The 15,641-nt window shown below is 49.1% G+C and overlaps 1 protein-coding gene across 2 annotated transcripts in view; it reads left to right on the forward strand.

Annotated features, from left to right (window-relative positions):
- Positions 1–15,641, forward strand: part of BOP1 (BOP1 ribosomal biogenesis factor) — a 54,944-nt gene that overhangs the window by 12,465 nt on the left and 26,838 nt on the right. For both annotated transcript variants that reach the window (XM_032223420.1, XM_032223418.1), the window contains exon 3: positions 1,833–1,940. In XM_032223420.1, the coding sequence (XP_032079311.1) occupies positions 1,833–1,940 (108 nt within the window). The remainder of the gene's footprint in view (positions 1–1,832; positions 1,941–15,641) is intronic.

Consider the following 15,641-nt stretch of genomic DNA (forward strand, 5'->3'; position numbering starts at 1 on the left):
GGTTTTTGTGATTACAGTGAGTCCTCAACCTACAACAGTTCATTTAGTGACTGTTCAAAGTTACAACAGCATTGAAAAAAGTGACTTGCAGCATCTCCATGGTCATGTGATCAAAAATCAGACACTTGTCAACTGAGTCGTATTTACGACGGTTGCAGTGTCCCCGGGTCATGCTTGTGCAGGGGGTTGTACTAGAAGACCTCCGAGGTCCCTTTCAACTCTGTTACTTTGTTATGTGATCATCTGTTGAGACCTTTTGACGAGCAAAGTCACTGGGGAAGTCAGATCCACTTAACAACTGTGGCAAGGAAGATTGCAAAATGGGGCAGAATTCACTTAACAATTGTCTTGCTTAGCAACAGAAATGTTGGGCTCAGTGGTGGTGGTAGGTCAAGGACTACCTGTACTTGTCTCTGGAGAGAGGAGCAATGAATGGTGGCTAACATTTTCTGGACAAAAAGGGAGAGTACTGGTTAAAGTTCTGTTCCATAGTGTCCCAGATGTCAGATAGTTTGGTTATTGCTTTTACTCAGCCTTCCCAGCTTCCGACCAGTGCTGGAGCCCATCCTCAGGAATGTCTCCCTAGCGGAATGCATTGGTGGCATGGCCTTCAAAGGATGGCTGTGTGTTTTGGTTCACCTGTATGCCATCCTTTCCTTTCGGGTTTTCAGAGACTAAGGGAGATTCCAGAATAAACACTCGGGAAAAGGTTTAATAAGAAACCACCCCTGAATACTTTCAGTATCAGAAGGATACAACCCCAAAAAAGCTGGCTGAACCCAAATGGTGGGGAAGGTTTTGTTCCAGAACTTGATTCACAAGGGAGCCAATTGCCCGATAGCCCTCTTTCCTTAGCCTCGCTCTTTGGAATCCTCACCTCTGTTCTGGGATTGTCTATATTTATGTGCATTGGGGTGAAAGAGATTTCAAGAGATAAGCAGACAGCTGGCAGTGCGGAGGACGCATTGAAAAGCGTGCCTCAGTGCTGGCCGTTTGCTTTTGCCTTAAGTGCTCAGGCTTCTTAGGAGCCAAAAAGAAAAGGGGCTTTAGGATGAAATTGATTAGGGGCTTGTCAATGTCAGGGTCTTAATTACCTTCTTTGGGGAGGGGAGCCCTTAGGGAAACCTTAGCTGGTTTAAGCAATGGCTCCACTCTGTGTGGGAGAAGGAAAATGGGCCAGGTGGCGGGACACAGGCCGTGATGCACTTGCAACTGTGTGGATCTGAGGGGGATCCCTCGAAGCCCCCTTGCAATCTTAGCAAAAGTGAAGAACGTGCTCCCTCATGCGTGGCTATTGGTGGATCCCTGTCGCCAGGAAACAAAGGAGATAGGGGGGAAAATGAGTAGTTTTTCGACTCCCTCCAGCAAAGTTTATATAATTTCTTTGTTTTTGCTTCACAGAGCGTGGCTGCCCTGGCACTAACGCAGACAATGTGTAATTTCTGGGCCTCCCCAAATTCCGCCTTGCTGCTTCTTTCACTTGTTTTGGTGGATGATGGCAGAGGGAACCCGCAGGCTGACTTCCTCTGTTATGGCAGTTGCCTAAGGGATTAGGGTGGAGGTTTCGGCACTATTGGTCTGTGCTTTCCCACTGTCTGGCCCTCCACTAGCTGTGGGCGGCTGCAGGTGGAGTGGGCGCCAGGGCCTGGTGGAAGGCCAGGAGGTGTGCCGTGATGGGTGCTGAAGCGGCCTTTGAGGCGTATCACCGTCCCTGAGGAATTCCTCTTCTGCGTTGCTTCTGGCTCTTCCCCAGAGCCTGCGATGGTCTCCCGGCATGTCTGCTGCAGCCCTGGCTGCCTCGGCATAACTCTTCCTGTCGCTCTGTTTTGCAGGCTGGAGAGGCAACAGAGTCGTGTCCGAAAATCGGGAGTACAGGAGCAGCAGATCAACAAGAACCTCCCTTGCAGAATGAGTACATGGAAGACAGCTCTGATGAGGAGGTAAGATGGTCTCCGCTCGTTGTGGTCAAGCAGCGGTGGCTCTCTGGCTGCGTGGTCCAAAGTGAGTCCTGGCCACTCTGCAGCCAACCATCTGTGGTAGCACTGCCCCTCATTGGAGCCAGTGATGCTGGGCAGCCGGCCTTTGCTTTCCAGGGAAGGTGGTTGGAGGAAATGGATTCCCTGGTCCAGCAGAGGGGCAGCCTGGCTGGGGCTGATGGATGATTTCTGTGGAGTCAGAATGGGAGTCTCTCCTAGTTGCTTCCAAACTGCCCACTGTGGTGTCCTGGATGAGTTGTGGGGGTTGGGAGTGAAAGGGTGCCATTGTTACAATGGCCAGAGTGAGACTTCTACAGGTAGTCATTGACTTACAACGATTCGTTTAGCAACCGTTCAAAGTTAGAACGGCACTGGAAAAGGTGACTTACGACTGTTTTTCATACTAACGACTGTTGCCACATCCTGGTGGTCACGTGATCAAAATTCAGACCCTTGGCAACTGACTTGTATTTAGGATGGTGGCAGTGCCCCCCTCTCCCCGGTCACGTAATCCCCTTTTGTGACCTTCTGACAATCAAAGTCAGTGGGGAAGCCGGATTCCCTTAGCAACCAGGCTACTAACTTAACTGCAGTGATTCACTTAACGACTGTGGCAGGGACCCACTTAGCTTGGCCCTGGAGTGGTCATTGGAAGGTCTGAAGGACCAGGGAGAAAAATCCATCTCTACGGTTGCTGAGAGTTAATGCTGCCTCGATGGTACAAATCTCGCCCTTTTGACCCAGCAGAAACCAAGATGTGGAAGCGATTAGTCTGGAATAGAGGTTGAGAGCTTCATGAGATATATGGGCCTACCAAATGTGCGCGAGTGTAAATGTCTTGAGCATAACCCAAGTTTACAGCGCTTTCATGTTGGAATCCAAGGTCTCTCCTTCGCAGCCGGTCCTCTTTCCTCAGCGGTGGGGAGGAAGGAGGCGGTTCAAAACCGGTTGACATCCGAGCGGCTTCCGGTGGGTTTGTTCCTGCTCACCGGCCTCTGCCCACTTTTCTGGAATTGCGTTTATCGGTCTCCCAGCAGAGCCCGACGTGGCTTCTGCTCCCTGTGTCCAGGATGAGTCCTTAGCCCTCGGTGCTTCTGGCTGCACTGTGTCCCTGGCGTCCAAGGTTATGCTTACCTATAAAATCGCTTGGCAGTGCCTGCGTCCCGAGGGGATGAACGGCGGTCTTGGAGGGGCTGCATTTCCGATGGGCTTGCGAGAGACCCTCCGGAGTTGCGCTGTCATCGCCGGAAGGGGCAGGACAGAGCCCTTTCATTGATTGAGGGCAGGGGGGTGATTAGAAATAGGGCAGGAGAAAAGACGGGGGGGTCTAGCGGAGAAGCCCAGAGCACTTTTCAATTTGGTGAGAAATAGTTCTGTGATGCAAGGCCTTGCAACCAAAGAAAAAAATGGAGGGTCTCTGAGGGGTGAAGAGGTTTAAATTGGGGCTCCTGTGGTGGCTGGTAGGCAGCCTTTGTGCTGACCCTCTGCTTGCTGTAGAGCAATGGGGACCAGCTACTGCTGGAGACGGGAGGCTGGATTTGCTTAATGCGCCCTCTCTTCTGTGCCTGGAGGCTGGCCAGAGTCTGCTTTGGAGGGCAGGCCTGCAGCTCAAGTGGGTCAGGAAGTTGCCACCCTTGCCCCCTCTTGCAATTCCTTCTGCTTTGCCCCCTCTGTTCCCTGGGGGGGATTTTGCTCCACCCATCCACTCCCATCACCAGTGTCTATGCTTGCTGTGCCCAGGCATCTGCCTCGACCAGTCTCCAGATGCAGTGGCAGACGGTGGTGCTTTGCAATGAAGCCATGGGGTTAGAAAGAGAAGCCCTTCCATCTTTGCAGCTTGGTCTCTCTCTCCCTCCCAAGGCGAGACTATCCAGCTGGATGATGGTTTGTCCAGCTGGGCTGACAAGTGTTATCAGCCCAGGGAGCAGCACGGGGGCCTGGCAAGGATCCCTGTTGCTGGATGCTGCTCTGGGAATGGGGGGGGGGGGCAGCAGCTCCTCCCCTTCTCTCTGTGAGACAGGACAGGGCCCCTAGGGCCAGGCAGCTGCCCCATATGGACTTTTGGGCTGTATTCGCATAGGTATGAGATGGGACATAATGCAAGAGCATGCTCAGCCTCAGGATTCAAAGAGGAGTGTGGAGAGGAGGGGGCTCCAGTGTGGTTACAGGGTCTTCCTTTCATCCAAGAAGCTGACCGTATACTGTTTGATGTATGAGGGGTCTCCCACATCCTTTGCTCACCTTAAAAATGGGAGGCAAGTAGAGAGAAGTGAAAAGGGTTGCATCACACGGGACTTTCTGAGCCTGACTGACTCTGGTGCGAGGTGGCCCTTCTTTCTGGGGCCCTTGCTCAGTTCCTCCCACTTCCGCCCGCCTCCCCCCTCCCATCTGGGGGCTTTGGAAGCGCATGACAACACCCAGCAGTGCAGACTAAACTTCCTGCCCCTGAGCTCTGCTCCATTGGCAGCCCTGGCGCTCTGCCTGGCACCTGCTCAAGTCGGCTCCCGCGTGTTCTGGGAAGAGACCCAGCAAGATGGATGAGCTCCCTGGTGTGGCTTCACAGCCAAGGTTCTTCAGAGACTCTTGGCCCTTCTGCTTGTGCCCCTGTACCAGCTGGGGGAAGCTGGGCAGGTATGTCAGGGGGAGCACGGGCGGAGGGGCTGCGACCTTTTCTTCCCCTGCCCCGAATGGGCCGGGCAAGGCCTCCCCCCCCCCTTCAGCCGCTGGAGATGAATGGCCAGGAGCTGGAGAAGCTGTCAAGGCCATGCGGGGAGGAAGCCGTTTGGGGCGCTTGTTTGCTTCTGCTTCCTCCCACAATGACTATTCCATATGTCAGCGGATAAGAAAAACCCCTCGCCCCCCCCCAATTGAGGGCTCCTCTGTGAGCCACCGGCAGCTCTTCCAAGCCCCCTCCCTGCCCTTGCCTGGGATGTAGCTGGCTGGGAGGGAGGGAGGGGGGAGCTCTCTTTCCAGTAGCAGGGGCCGGAGGGGGGTGGGTTGCCTGGCCAGGGTCTCCGAATGCATCACCCAGCCTTTGCGGCTCCAGCACTCTGCTCTGCCAGATCTTTTCAGCTTCCTTGTTTTTTTCCTGAGAGATTCTAGTGTGATGTGCAGAATTTTTGTCAATTAAAAATAAATTGCAACTAAAGCATTTAGAAGCCTTTTAACTAGGCAACTGAACAAATAACCTAGACTCCAATGGGCGTTCTGCAGCTCCCCTTTCCTTTTTTCTGTGCGCCCGCATGCCAGCCATCCTTGTGGCTGTTATTGGTCTCGAACTTGTACAGTTTTAGGAGTTGACCATAGCTGCTTCTGTGCAGAGTCCCAGTAAGGGTGAAAGTGGGGGTGTGGTGCCCCCTACAGGTCAGTAGTTAATACAACGCCTGGAATCCATTTGAAGAGTACCTAAAAGCACCTGGGTCAGTTTTGCTTTGGATCTCAGAGAAAGTGCACCCCGTGGAGCCTGCCCTTTGGCGAAGGGCCTGCCTGGAAGGCCTTTGGGCAGAGGAGGGGCTGCGCGTGCTCCCTTGGATTGTGCCCAGCAGGGGGTGGAGGAGCCCCATTGAGGGAGGAGTGGAATGTCTGGCTGAAAGCAGAGGAAGGGAGCCAGCTTCCCAATCAGGGCAACAGCCCCCCCTCCCTCCCCTCCAGGCTGGAGGCCGCAAATCACTGGAGGGAAGAGGCGGCACCTCAGGAAGAGTGTTGGCTGGGAGCTCCAGGCTGCCCTGAGCTGGTTCCCCATTCTTTGGTCCCAGGTGCGAGAGCAGGCTTGGGCGGGAGCAGTTGGGCAGGGGTGGTGGGGCTGCCTTTTAAAACCTATTTTGCTCTTCCTCCTGCCTCGGTTTTCTCAACAGCAGCAGGAAAGGGCTCCTTTCTCCATCGCTGGCTGCTGAGTTCCAGACGGGGACTCCAGAGGGATGGGGAGGGGTTGAAGATTGCAGGTCATCCTGTCCCAGTCTTGTGAATGGGAAACCCAGCAGGGGCAAACGGGCGCGGCCCAACAGCCACATCACCATTCTTAACAAGGGACCCCAAACAGCCAGTCGGCTCAATCCCTGATTCAGGCCAAGGAAAAGCACAATCAGTCCCCTGGAGGAACAGCAGCAGCAGCAGCAGGGGTGACACAAAGGTGAATCCTGCCTCACCTGCCGGCTGGAGTAATTTGGGAAGGTCAGCAGGTACCGCTCAGGGTTTTCCAGTTCCTTACCAGGGGTTGTTCTTCCTTGGGTTCTTCCCTGGTTAAAAAAAACAGAATGAATAGGTGGTTTTCTCCATGGTAGGGGTTTTTTTTGCCTAATAAAGCAGGTCTCCAGAAGCCCCTGTTTTGCCCTCCAGCTGTGGGAACTGCTGCAGTTAAGATTTCAAGCTGCTCTTCTGGCGAATGGCAAAGAAACATGTCATCTCCTTCCTCCCTTCCAGGAGCTCAAGGCATTTGTTCCCTTCACCCGTTTTCCCCAGCAGCAGCCCTGTGGGGTTAGGGTTGGAGTGCAGAACTGAAGGGCAATAGGGAATTTTTGCTCAGAATCTCCAGTCCTGGCAGCTCAGTTGAAAAGAGCTGGGAATAATAACTCAACCTTGTGTGTGAGAGAGCAGGATTTATAGGCTTTCCCAAAGAGCCTTTCAGTATCTCATTGGCTGCTGAGGGGGGAGGCCCCCACCCTGACATTTAAGGTCTGGGCTGTATTCTGCAGGCTATCCCCCCCCCCAAACCCCCCTCCCCCAGTTCAGGAGCACAAATGTCTCCTTAGTTCTTGGCTGGACCTTCGATCATCTTGCCCCCTTTACTTCTTGTCCTATCCCCAGGAGCCTCAAGGCCCTCTGGGACAGCCCCACAAGCACCGAAGACAGCTATCCTGTCTCCCATAACCCTTCTCTTCACTAGGCCTATTGGTTCATCCTATCCCCCAGGCCCTTATTATCTTGTGGGCAGCCTTTGTCTTGTTCTGTACATTGGAGAAGGCCTGGATGGGGGATTGTGGGTGCTGCTGCCCTCCAAGAGAGAGGATGGGACGCGGGGACATTCAGGGTGCTCTGGCTGAGCCAGCTGGCAGCATTTTCTCCTGGGGAAACTTGGCCTGTGGTGGTTCCTGCTGGTAGGTAGGAATGCTACCCGCCACGGCCAGGTAATCCAGGCTGAGAACTGCTTGGGGCTCTCCTGGCAGACAGCTGCCCTTTCCACTTGGAACGGGTGTGGTGGGGCCCCTGGGCCGTGTGAGAGATGCCCTCAAGAAAGAGAGAAGGGATCACTTGGCCTGCTGCGCCTCCCCCCCTCCCCCCCCAGTCTGAAAACAGAATCTTGAAATCCTCGCAAAGAAGCATATTGATGTGGAAGGAAGAAAAAGGAGGGGGCTGGCAGGGAGAATTTCTTTATCCTGGAAAAAATGACATCAGTGAAATAGCTAAAAACGATCATCTTTCTCTGACCCAGAAAGGGAGAGAAACCCACAGCAGCTTTGAGGTGAAGAGTGGAAAATTTTTTCCCATTTATTTTCCCCCTTTGTGCGCTGGATCTGTCTCAGCTTACAGGCTGCCCTTTTGGAAAGACCGGCTGCCTCCGTTTCAGAGGGGTCTGCAGGGACCCTGGCCTCACTGCTGCCGGAACCAGAGGGGAGGGAGGGAGGGAGGGAAGGAAGGAAGGAAAGGAAGGAAGGAAGGAAGGAAGGAAGGAAGGAAGGAAGGAAATGTAATATAAGCAGCTGTTTTCAGCATGCTTGGCATTCTGTATCTGGCAGTGATGTCCAGCCTACCATTTTGGGCTTGCCCCATTTGAAATCCGTGACCCTGTGTCCTGGGTCTGTGTGGCATAAGTCTTTTAACTCTGCAACCGCGGAGTAAGCCCTGGCGGCACGTGGCAGCTAACCCGGAGACGTTGCATGTTAAGGACAGAAGTGAGGTCATCGTCTGGCTGACAGCAGAAACATTTTTCTTTCTGGTGTCCCCAGTGGCTTAGCATCAGTTGACAGGGCCTTTCCCCAATATCTCTATTCCCCTGAAGTCAGTGGGGAGGTTTTCCTTTCTCAGCTAGCCAGACACCCAAGGGACAGTTAGGGCCAAGCTGCTCCTGAATTGAAAATAGTTGCAAGTATTTGTGGGTCTATAAACTCTTCTGGGGGAGATGGTTAAACCGTCCAGATAAAGGCCATGGATGTAGCTGCTGTTCAAGTCATGTCAGTAGCTAATTTTTCTGCAATTCTGGTTTTGATTTAACAAGGGGAAATTATTTTTCCAAAATAAGCCAGATCAAACTATATGTGCTTATTTGCTATTTTGAGGAAAGGTGCCATTTCTGTACCTGATAAGGCCCAGTTGGTTCACTAAAAATTGGATTAGGTCTGGCTCAAATATCAAGCAAATTTCTCCTTTCTTGCTTGGCAAAATATCAAAACCCTACAAGTGTTTTGTAGACTTGGTGGGATTTAATAAAGACGTTGCCTCAATATAGATTGTAGACTTCTTTTCATGAACAATACGATGCATTTAACCTGTTAGGTGACTTGGGAGCATTTTATGAAATGAAGCTCTCTCCTCTCTCTTACCAATTCCTTTATACATGAGGGAATTAAAGAGGGTTGGTGAAACCCCAAAGAATTTTACCCTGAAAATCCATCGTTTTTTTTAACCTTGTTATTTTTTTTATAAATAACTCTATGGACCCAGCGGAAAATAATCTATAAAACAGGGATTTCCAGCCTTGGCAACTTTAAGACTTGGACTTGTGAGCTTCAACCACAGAGTCCCCCAGCCATTCTTTTCTTTTTTTCTTCTTTTTTTAAAATAATTTTATTTTTAAAGGAACAAAAAACAACACATAACACATACAACCTTCTTCCATTTCATATAGCGTGTCGTTTGGTTACAAGATTTTGTGTGTCCTTCCCATGGTCACCACTTGCAATTATATATCGAATCACAAATTGTTCATTAGATAAACATAAGTACATTATTGTTATATGTCAATTTTTCAACTGTCATTATTATTTCTTAATTTTAAACAAGATATTCTAAATATTGAATCCATACATACAGCTTCATTTTGTATCAATAATTCAACTCCAATTATTATTCCTACATTTTAAACAGAATATTCCATATGTTAAAATCATACATCCATTACATCGTTCTAATCTGTTTAACAATGCTAAATCCTTATAGTATTGCATGTATCATTCTATTATTCTTAAAATATAAAAAGTTCTCCCACTTTTTCCATTACCATGATTTTTTTATCTAACCATTGATAAAACAAATCCCAAACCTTGTAAAATTGTTCTTCTTCTTGTTCTCTAATTTCAAATGTCAATTTACTCATTTCCGCACATTCCATATTTTTTTGAATAGTTTCCTCCTGCATTGATATTTTCTCATTTTTCCAATTTTTTGCAAATACAATTCTAGCTGCTGTTAAAACACTTACAATCAAATATTTCAAGTCTCTATTATATATTTCTGGTATAATTCCTAATAAAAAGTATCTGGTTTAAAGTCTACATGTTTTTGTGTCATTTTCTCCAACCACGTGTGGATCTTAGTCCAATATCTTTTAGCTTCTGCACAAGTCCACCACATATGGTAATATGAACCCAGTGTCGGATGACATTTCCAACACTTTTCTGATTTATTCTTGAACATTCTTGCTATTCTCGTCGTGGGTAGATGCCACCTGTAAAACATCTTATATACATTTTCTTTATATGCTGTTGACATAGTCATTTTGTAATTTTGGGACCATAATTTCTGCCACTTCTCTCATTCAATCCCATGCCCAAAATTTTTCCCCCAAGCTATCATAGTTCCTTTAACTTGTTCTTCTTCTAATCTAACCTCTAGTAAGTGTCAGTAAAACTTTTTAATTACTTTTTCATCAGTACCCATCAAAATTTTATCTAACTCAGTCATTTTATCATAAAAAACCTTCCTCTTTACGGTCCTTGTAATATCTAGATTGTATTTGCACATATGAAAACCAGTTCATCTTTATATCTTTCTTTTCCAGTTCTTCCATAGATTTAAGTTCACCCTCTGCAATCAATATTTCACCATATTTGTTCCTTTTTGTATATTATTGCGTATGAAAAGGCTTCAATAGTTCATAGCCAGACTGGAATTTTTAAATAATATTGTCTTTTAATCTTCTCCCAATTTAGTAGCAAATCTCTTCTAAATTACCCCTGTGTTTTAGTTCCTTTGTACCATAAAAAGGCATGGCATCCCCACAACAGATCATGTCCTTCAAGGGTCAATAGTCTGGTCTTCCTTAGTGTTATCCATTCTTTAACCCACATCAAACTTGCTGCCTGGTGATATAGTTCCCAATTGAGCAGGCCCAATCCTCCTCTTGTTCTTGCATCTTGTAGCAATTTTAGTTTTATTCTTGTCTCCCCCACCCTGCCATATTTACTTCGACACTATTTTATTTAAGTCATCAAAATATTCCTTCCCTAGTCTAATTGGAATCGTCTGGAACAGATATAAAATTCTAGGTAGAATGTTCATTTTAATTGTAGATATTCTCCCTATCATCAAAAGTTGTTGATTTTCCCATTTCTTCAGGTCCATCACAATCCGTTGTTTGAGTTTATAGTAGTTGTTGTCTTTAAGAGCGCTGCATCTTGCTGTTAAACATATCCCCAAATATTTAACCTTGTTCGTAACTTGCATCTCCAAGGTTTCCGTCAACTCTTCTTTTTTGTCTTGTTGACATATTCTTTGTCAAGATCTTCGTTTTGTCTTTATTTATTTTTAATCCTGCTACTTTTCCATATTCTTCTATTCTTTCTATCAATTTAGGTGCTGTTTCTAATAGGTCCTCTAGGATGAAGACCATCTGCAAATGCTTGTAACTTGTATTCTTCCTTTTTGATTTTCATTCCTTTTATTTCTTTTCCTTCTCTGACATTTCTATTTAAAACTTCTAACGTTAAGACAAAAAGTAATGGTCATAATGGTCAGCCTTGTCTCGTCCCTTTCTTTATTTCAATGGGCTCTGCCAGATCTCCATTTATCATTATCTCAGCTGTTTGTTTATAATATATAGTTTGTATGGCTTGAGTAAATTTCTTAACAAATCCCATCTGTTCCAGTTGTAACAGCATAAAGTGCCATCAGCCATTCTCTTCTTTGTTGATCTATTATGGAGGTTTCCTTCATGTGTTTACGCTTTGAATTGTATACTGCCCATTCTGAGAGTGAGATGGGCAGTTCCTAAATTAGACTCAGGTTTTGCTTCTTTATTGGCTGAGTGCCAGGCTTCCTGGTGAGAGCATTTGGTCTGGAAGGCTTCTTGGCCTAGGCTAGTGCAGGGGTCCTCAACCCCCAGGCTGCAGCCCAGAGCTGGGCGGTGAGCCCTTCAAAACCAGGCCACGGAAGTGGCAGGCCAGTGCACGCACACACATCACCACTTGCATGAGCAGTGAATGAGCCATCCTCTCTCTCTCCCTCCCCAAATCCCCAGTGTGCAAAGCCAGAAGGTTGTGCAATCTGGTCTAGGGCACTAGTCCTCAGGACAGGCCCACTTGGGGGCAGAGATTAGTTTGAAAAGGGAGGAAAGGGAACCGGCATGTGTTGATGAAGGGTAGGGGGCCCTCTCTGGGGTGAGACTGCAAAGCGGCCATCAACTTGGTTTGTGGCCTGAGCATCCCGGGCAACGTTTGTACGTTAGAAAAGGAGAAAACTTTTTAAAATGATACTTTATGGGGGGGGGGGCCTGAGGGGAAGAGAGTTTTTCTAAGACAATCCAAGACTCGGCCGTGGTCTCTGCAGAGCCCGGGGAAGAAGGGGAACCCCCGGCTGGGGAAGAATTGTTTCCATGCCAGTTGAAGTGCATGTGAAATGTCTGGTAGGAGCTTTGCTGGAGATCCTCAAGTTTTATGAAAACGTTACAGGATGAGGAAAATGCAGGTGGCACAGATATCAGAACTGAGGGCAAAAGGATGCTCCCTTTCTGCATTGGTAGGAGAGCAGCTCTCCCTCAGGGTCAACAGAAGGGCCCCGGGCCCTGATTGAGCACCACTGGCCCTTGGCACGGAGGAGCCACGCTGCTGAATCCTGAGGATTTTATCCACAGTTGGGAACGTCAAAATTCAGCTCCACAATTCTTGAATGAAGGGTACCTTGCCGTATGCATCACTGAGCAGCCTTTTTTGGCCAAGGGAGTGCCATGAAAGTGGCCTGGAGCCCCTCCTCTGCCAGCCAGCGGGGCACCATGATGTTTCCAAGCATCGCTCCCTTTGGTCATTTGCTGTGGTAGATGGTGATTTCATCCCTTCTGACTCTTGGCATTCTCTGGGCCAGGTGCTCTGTCCCCGTCTTCCAATCTTGCACAGCTTCTTGGAGTTGTTGTATGTTCTGGCCGGTGTCAGCTTTGATGGTGTCCGGCCACCATCACAATTGCTTTCTCCTGCGAATTCCTCCATAGGACACGGCCAAAGTAAGTGAGGCCCAGTTGGAGGGTTTTGCCTGTGACGTGTCTGATGTGTTACGGACTCCATCTAGCACTTGCCCTCTGAGGAACACGCAGGAACCTCTCTGGCAGCTGTGGTAGAGCCAGCTGCCATCCTAATGAGCGTCTGCCACAACCCAAACCCCCACCCCCGTATGACTCCGCTTCTGAGGGTTCACCCCCACCATAAGCACCCCTGCTGTGCCAGGGGGACACCTGCCATCTCCCATTTTGCTCTCCGGAGGGCCCCGAGGCTTTGCCCTGTCCACCTTCCTCTCAAGCTTCCTGAAGCAAGGAAATTCTTTGATCATGGGGAGAGTCAGCTGTCCTCATTTGCTGACAATTGACCATTGGGTCAGTTTTGCAGGTGAAACCACCCTCGCTTCTATAGTTATTTGGTTTTATATTTGTAATCTGTAAACGTATTTTTGAGTCGGGCATTAGGGACTTCCTGTTACTTCTTAACGTCCAGAGAGGGCAAGCAGAATGGGGCAGCCCGCTACAGGGAGTAGTTTATGGACAGCACTCTGCGGGAGATCCCCTTGTGATGTACATTCCCAGGAAGAGGCGTTTTCCGTTCTGAAAGCTGTTGGAAGAGAGCACCGTGCAGGTGTTACCAGGGGAGAGGAAGAATCTAAGAGACAAAGCATTCGGCTTCAGCGTGAACCTCACTGTGTGTCTTTGTATGAAAAAAGAATTGATTTGAAAAGAAGGGAGAACTCGGCCAACTTGTGTCTAAAGAAGGAGAAATCAGATCATAGACTTGGAAGGGGCAGCCGTCGTCTGCTCAACTTCCACCCACCCACTCGGAAGGCAGGCTTCTTCCCACCGGCGTCTGGTCAAGGGCTCCGTGTGGAAAGCAGGTGTCTTCGGTCTCTGCTTCGTGGCTCCGCGTTGCTCGAGCAAACAAGCCAAGCAACCTGCAGTGGTCGAAGGGGACCTGATCCTGTTAGCCCACGAAGGATAGCGACCGGTGCCCTTCTTACACCCAACTTTCCCGAAATGTTTCCTTTGAGGCCGTTGTCCAGTTGGGGTGTTGACTCATAAGGGTCAACCGCTTCTTCTGAGAGGGTCTCTTGCATTTGGAGTGCAGTTTGCAAGGTGCTCTGCTGCTGCCCCTCTGCTATGAATCTGCCTGTCTCTGTGGCCGGTGCAGGTGCTCTGACAAGAGAAACTCCGGAAGATGGAAATTATCTGATTCTTGGGGGAGTTTCTTTCTGACACAGTAGCCTCTGATTTGGGAATCTCTTGATGCCGCATCTGAAGAGGCACGATGGTCGGCTATTAAAACGACACATGATAATCCCTAACCTCTGTAAATCTAGGGATTAAAAAACATTTAAGGGAATGTCTCTAAGGATCACAAGTTCCTGTTACCTGTTTAAAACCACAGAGGCTTCTTCCAAAATGAACAAGTGGGGTTTTTTGCTGCCTCTGCACATCTGTGTGCTCCGTGATTTTGGGCTGCGTGCCTCTTTTCCCGTCTCCTCCGCCTGCAAAGCCCACGTAGCTTGCTAGGCAGGAGGGTAGGGGAATCTCTCCTAGTTTGCACCGGTGCCTTTCCTTAGAGTATAAGGAACATCTGGCAGCAGCAGGAGGGCTCTTCCGTTCTGGGAAGGTTTGGAATTGGTTTCCCCAAAGTGACGACGACGGCAGGACAGTGACGCTGTGCAAACGCCTTTTCCTCTGCCTGCCGTTCTGCTTTGATGGGGATCTCCATGATGGCTGACGCTCTGCAGTTCAGCCTTGGCAGGAGAACCGTCTCCCCCCACCCACACCCACACACACCTCCCCCCCCCCATGGGTTTGCTCAGCCTCCTGCAGGAAATCTGTCTTTAATGGTCTTTCGGAGGAGGAGGAGGAGGAGGAGGAGGAGGAGAGGCAAGTATTTGCCTAAGCAAGAGGAATATTGACAGGGCCGGCTTTGGCAGTTCCCTTGCTGCACTTCTGGAGAGGGTTGGAGTGGTGAGCCACGGAGCAAATCGCCTTTTGTTCTTTGGCAATCCATTATCCCGCTGCTGCCTGTTCAGAAGCAGCAGAACATGCAGAAAAAGGACGCTGCTTGGCAGGGAGACCGTGAAGGAAAACCGGCCTCCTGCACAAACAGACCTAATTGCTGAAGAATAGCCCAAGGAGCCATTGAGCACAGGAGCCGGAGGAGAAGGAAGGGGAAGCGCTGGCAGTCAGGCAGAACCCGGAATGGGGAGAGCTTATTCCAACTCTGCTTAGCTGTGGTGGGTTCATGGGCAGTCATGAATAGTTAGGAAGTTATTATTATTTGCTAATAGTTATCCCTTGACCTTGTCACGATTCCTGGGGCCCCAAAAGTCCTCCTCCAACGGAATGGACTGTAAAGCAACACAGTGAAATCGTACTTCTGCTTGAGAGACGTTGCGAGGTGTAAATCTGACCTCCTTGGTTGATCTACAGCTGCCTGATTCCCACTGGCACAACACCCCCAACCCCGATGGTGGTGGCTCCTTACCCCATTTCCTACTCAGACCCGGCTCTCTGCATTCTGGGAGGGTGATGGGGAAGCCCACCTGCCAGCTGTTTTTGAGGCAGGAGTGCTGGGCTGTCTCTCTAGGGACCCTTAACTGAGTAGAATCTGGAAAGTCTGGGGCAGCACTGAATTCAACTTGGAAACCATTTTTGGATTATTAGTATTATTATTATATGAGTTTCTTCCACTCCGAAATGTGGGTTTCTCTTAACCTAAAGCCTCTAAGTATCCAGATAGAAATGACCTTAATTCTATTTGTACTGTGCTGACTTTGCCCGTTGATATTCACATTACTTGGATTTTAACAATGACTTGTAGTTTTTAAAACCATATTATGGGATGCTTGTAAACTCCCTTTTTATCTACATAGCGCTTTATTTTTCCTTTTCTCTTCTCTTAGCTTAATTAACCCGTCACATCTGGCTCCCATAGCAAGAAAGGCAAGGTGGCTCCTTTATAGGGAGGGTAAAAGAGGGGGTTGGAGCAGATCCTGCCACTCCTCCAGGCTGCCTTCCAGGAGCATCTCCAGAATGAACAGTCGGTCCAGCCAGAGCTGAGTTGTGGGCAATGGAGAATCTTCTCTGCTTCCAAAAACCGTCCCTCTCTCGGAGCTCTCTCCAGTCCACAGCAAGGCAGCAGCCTGGAGTCAAAGTGATACCATCCCTGCAGCCTAGTAATTAAATGGCTGAGCCAGGCCAGGCTGGAGGTGTCTGTCTGTCCAGTG

The sequence above is a fragment of the Thamnophis elegans genome, chromosome 8, assembly GCF_009769535.1.
Source record: "Thamnophis elegans isolate rThaEle1 chromosome 8, rThaEle1.pri, whole genome shotgun sequence".
In the NCBI taxonomy this organism is placed as follows: Eukaryota; Metazoa; Chordata; class Lepidosauria; order Squamata; family Colubridae; genus Thamnophis; species Thamnophis elegans.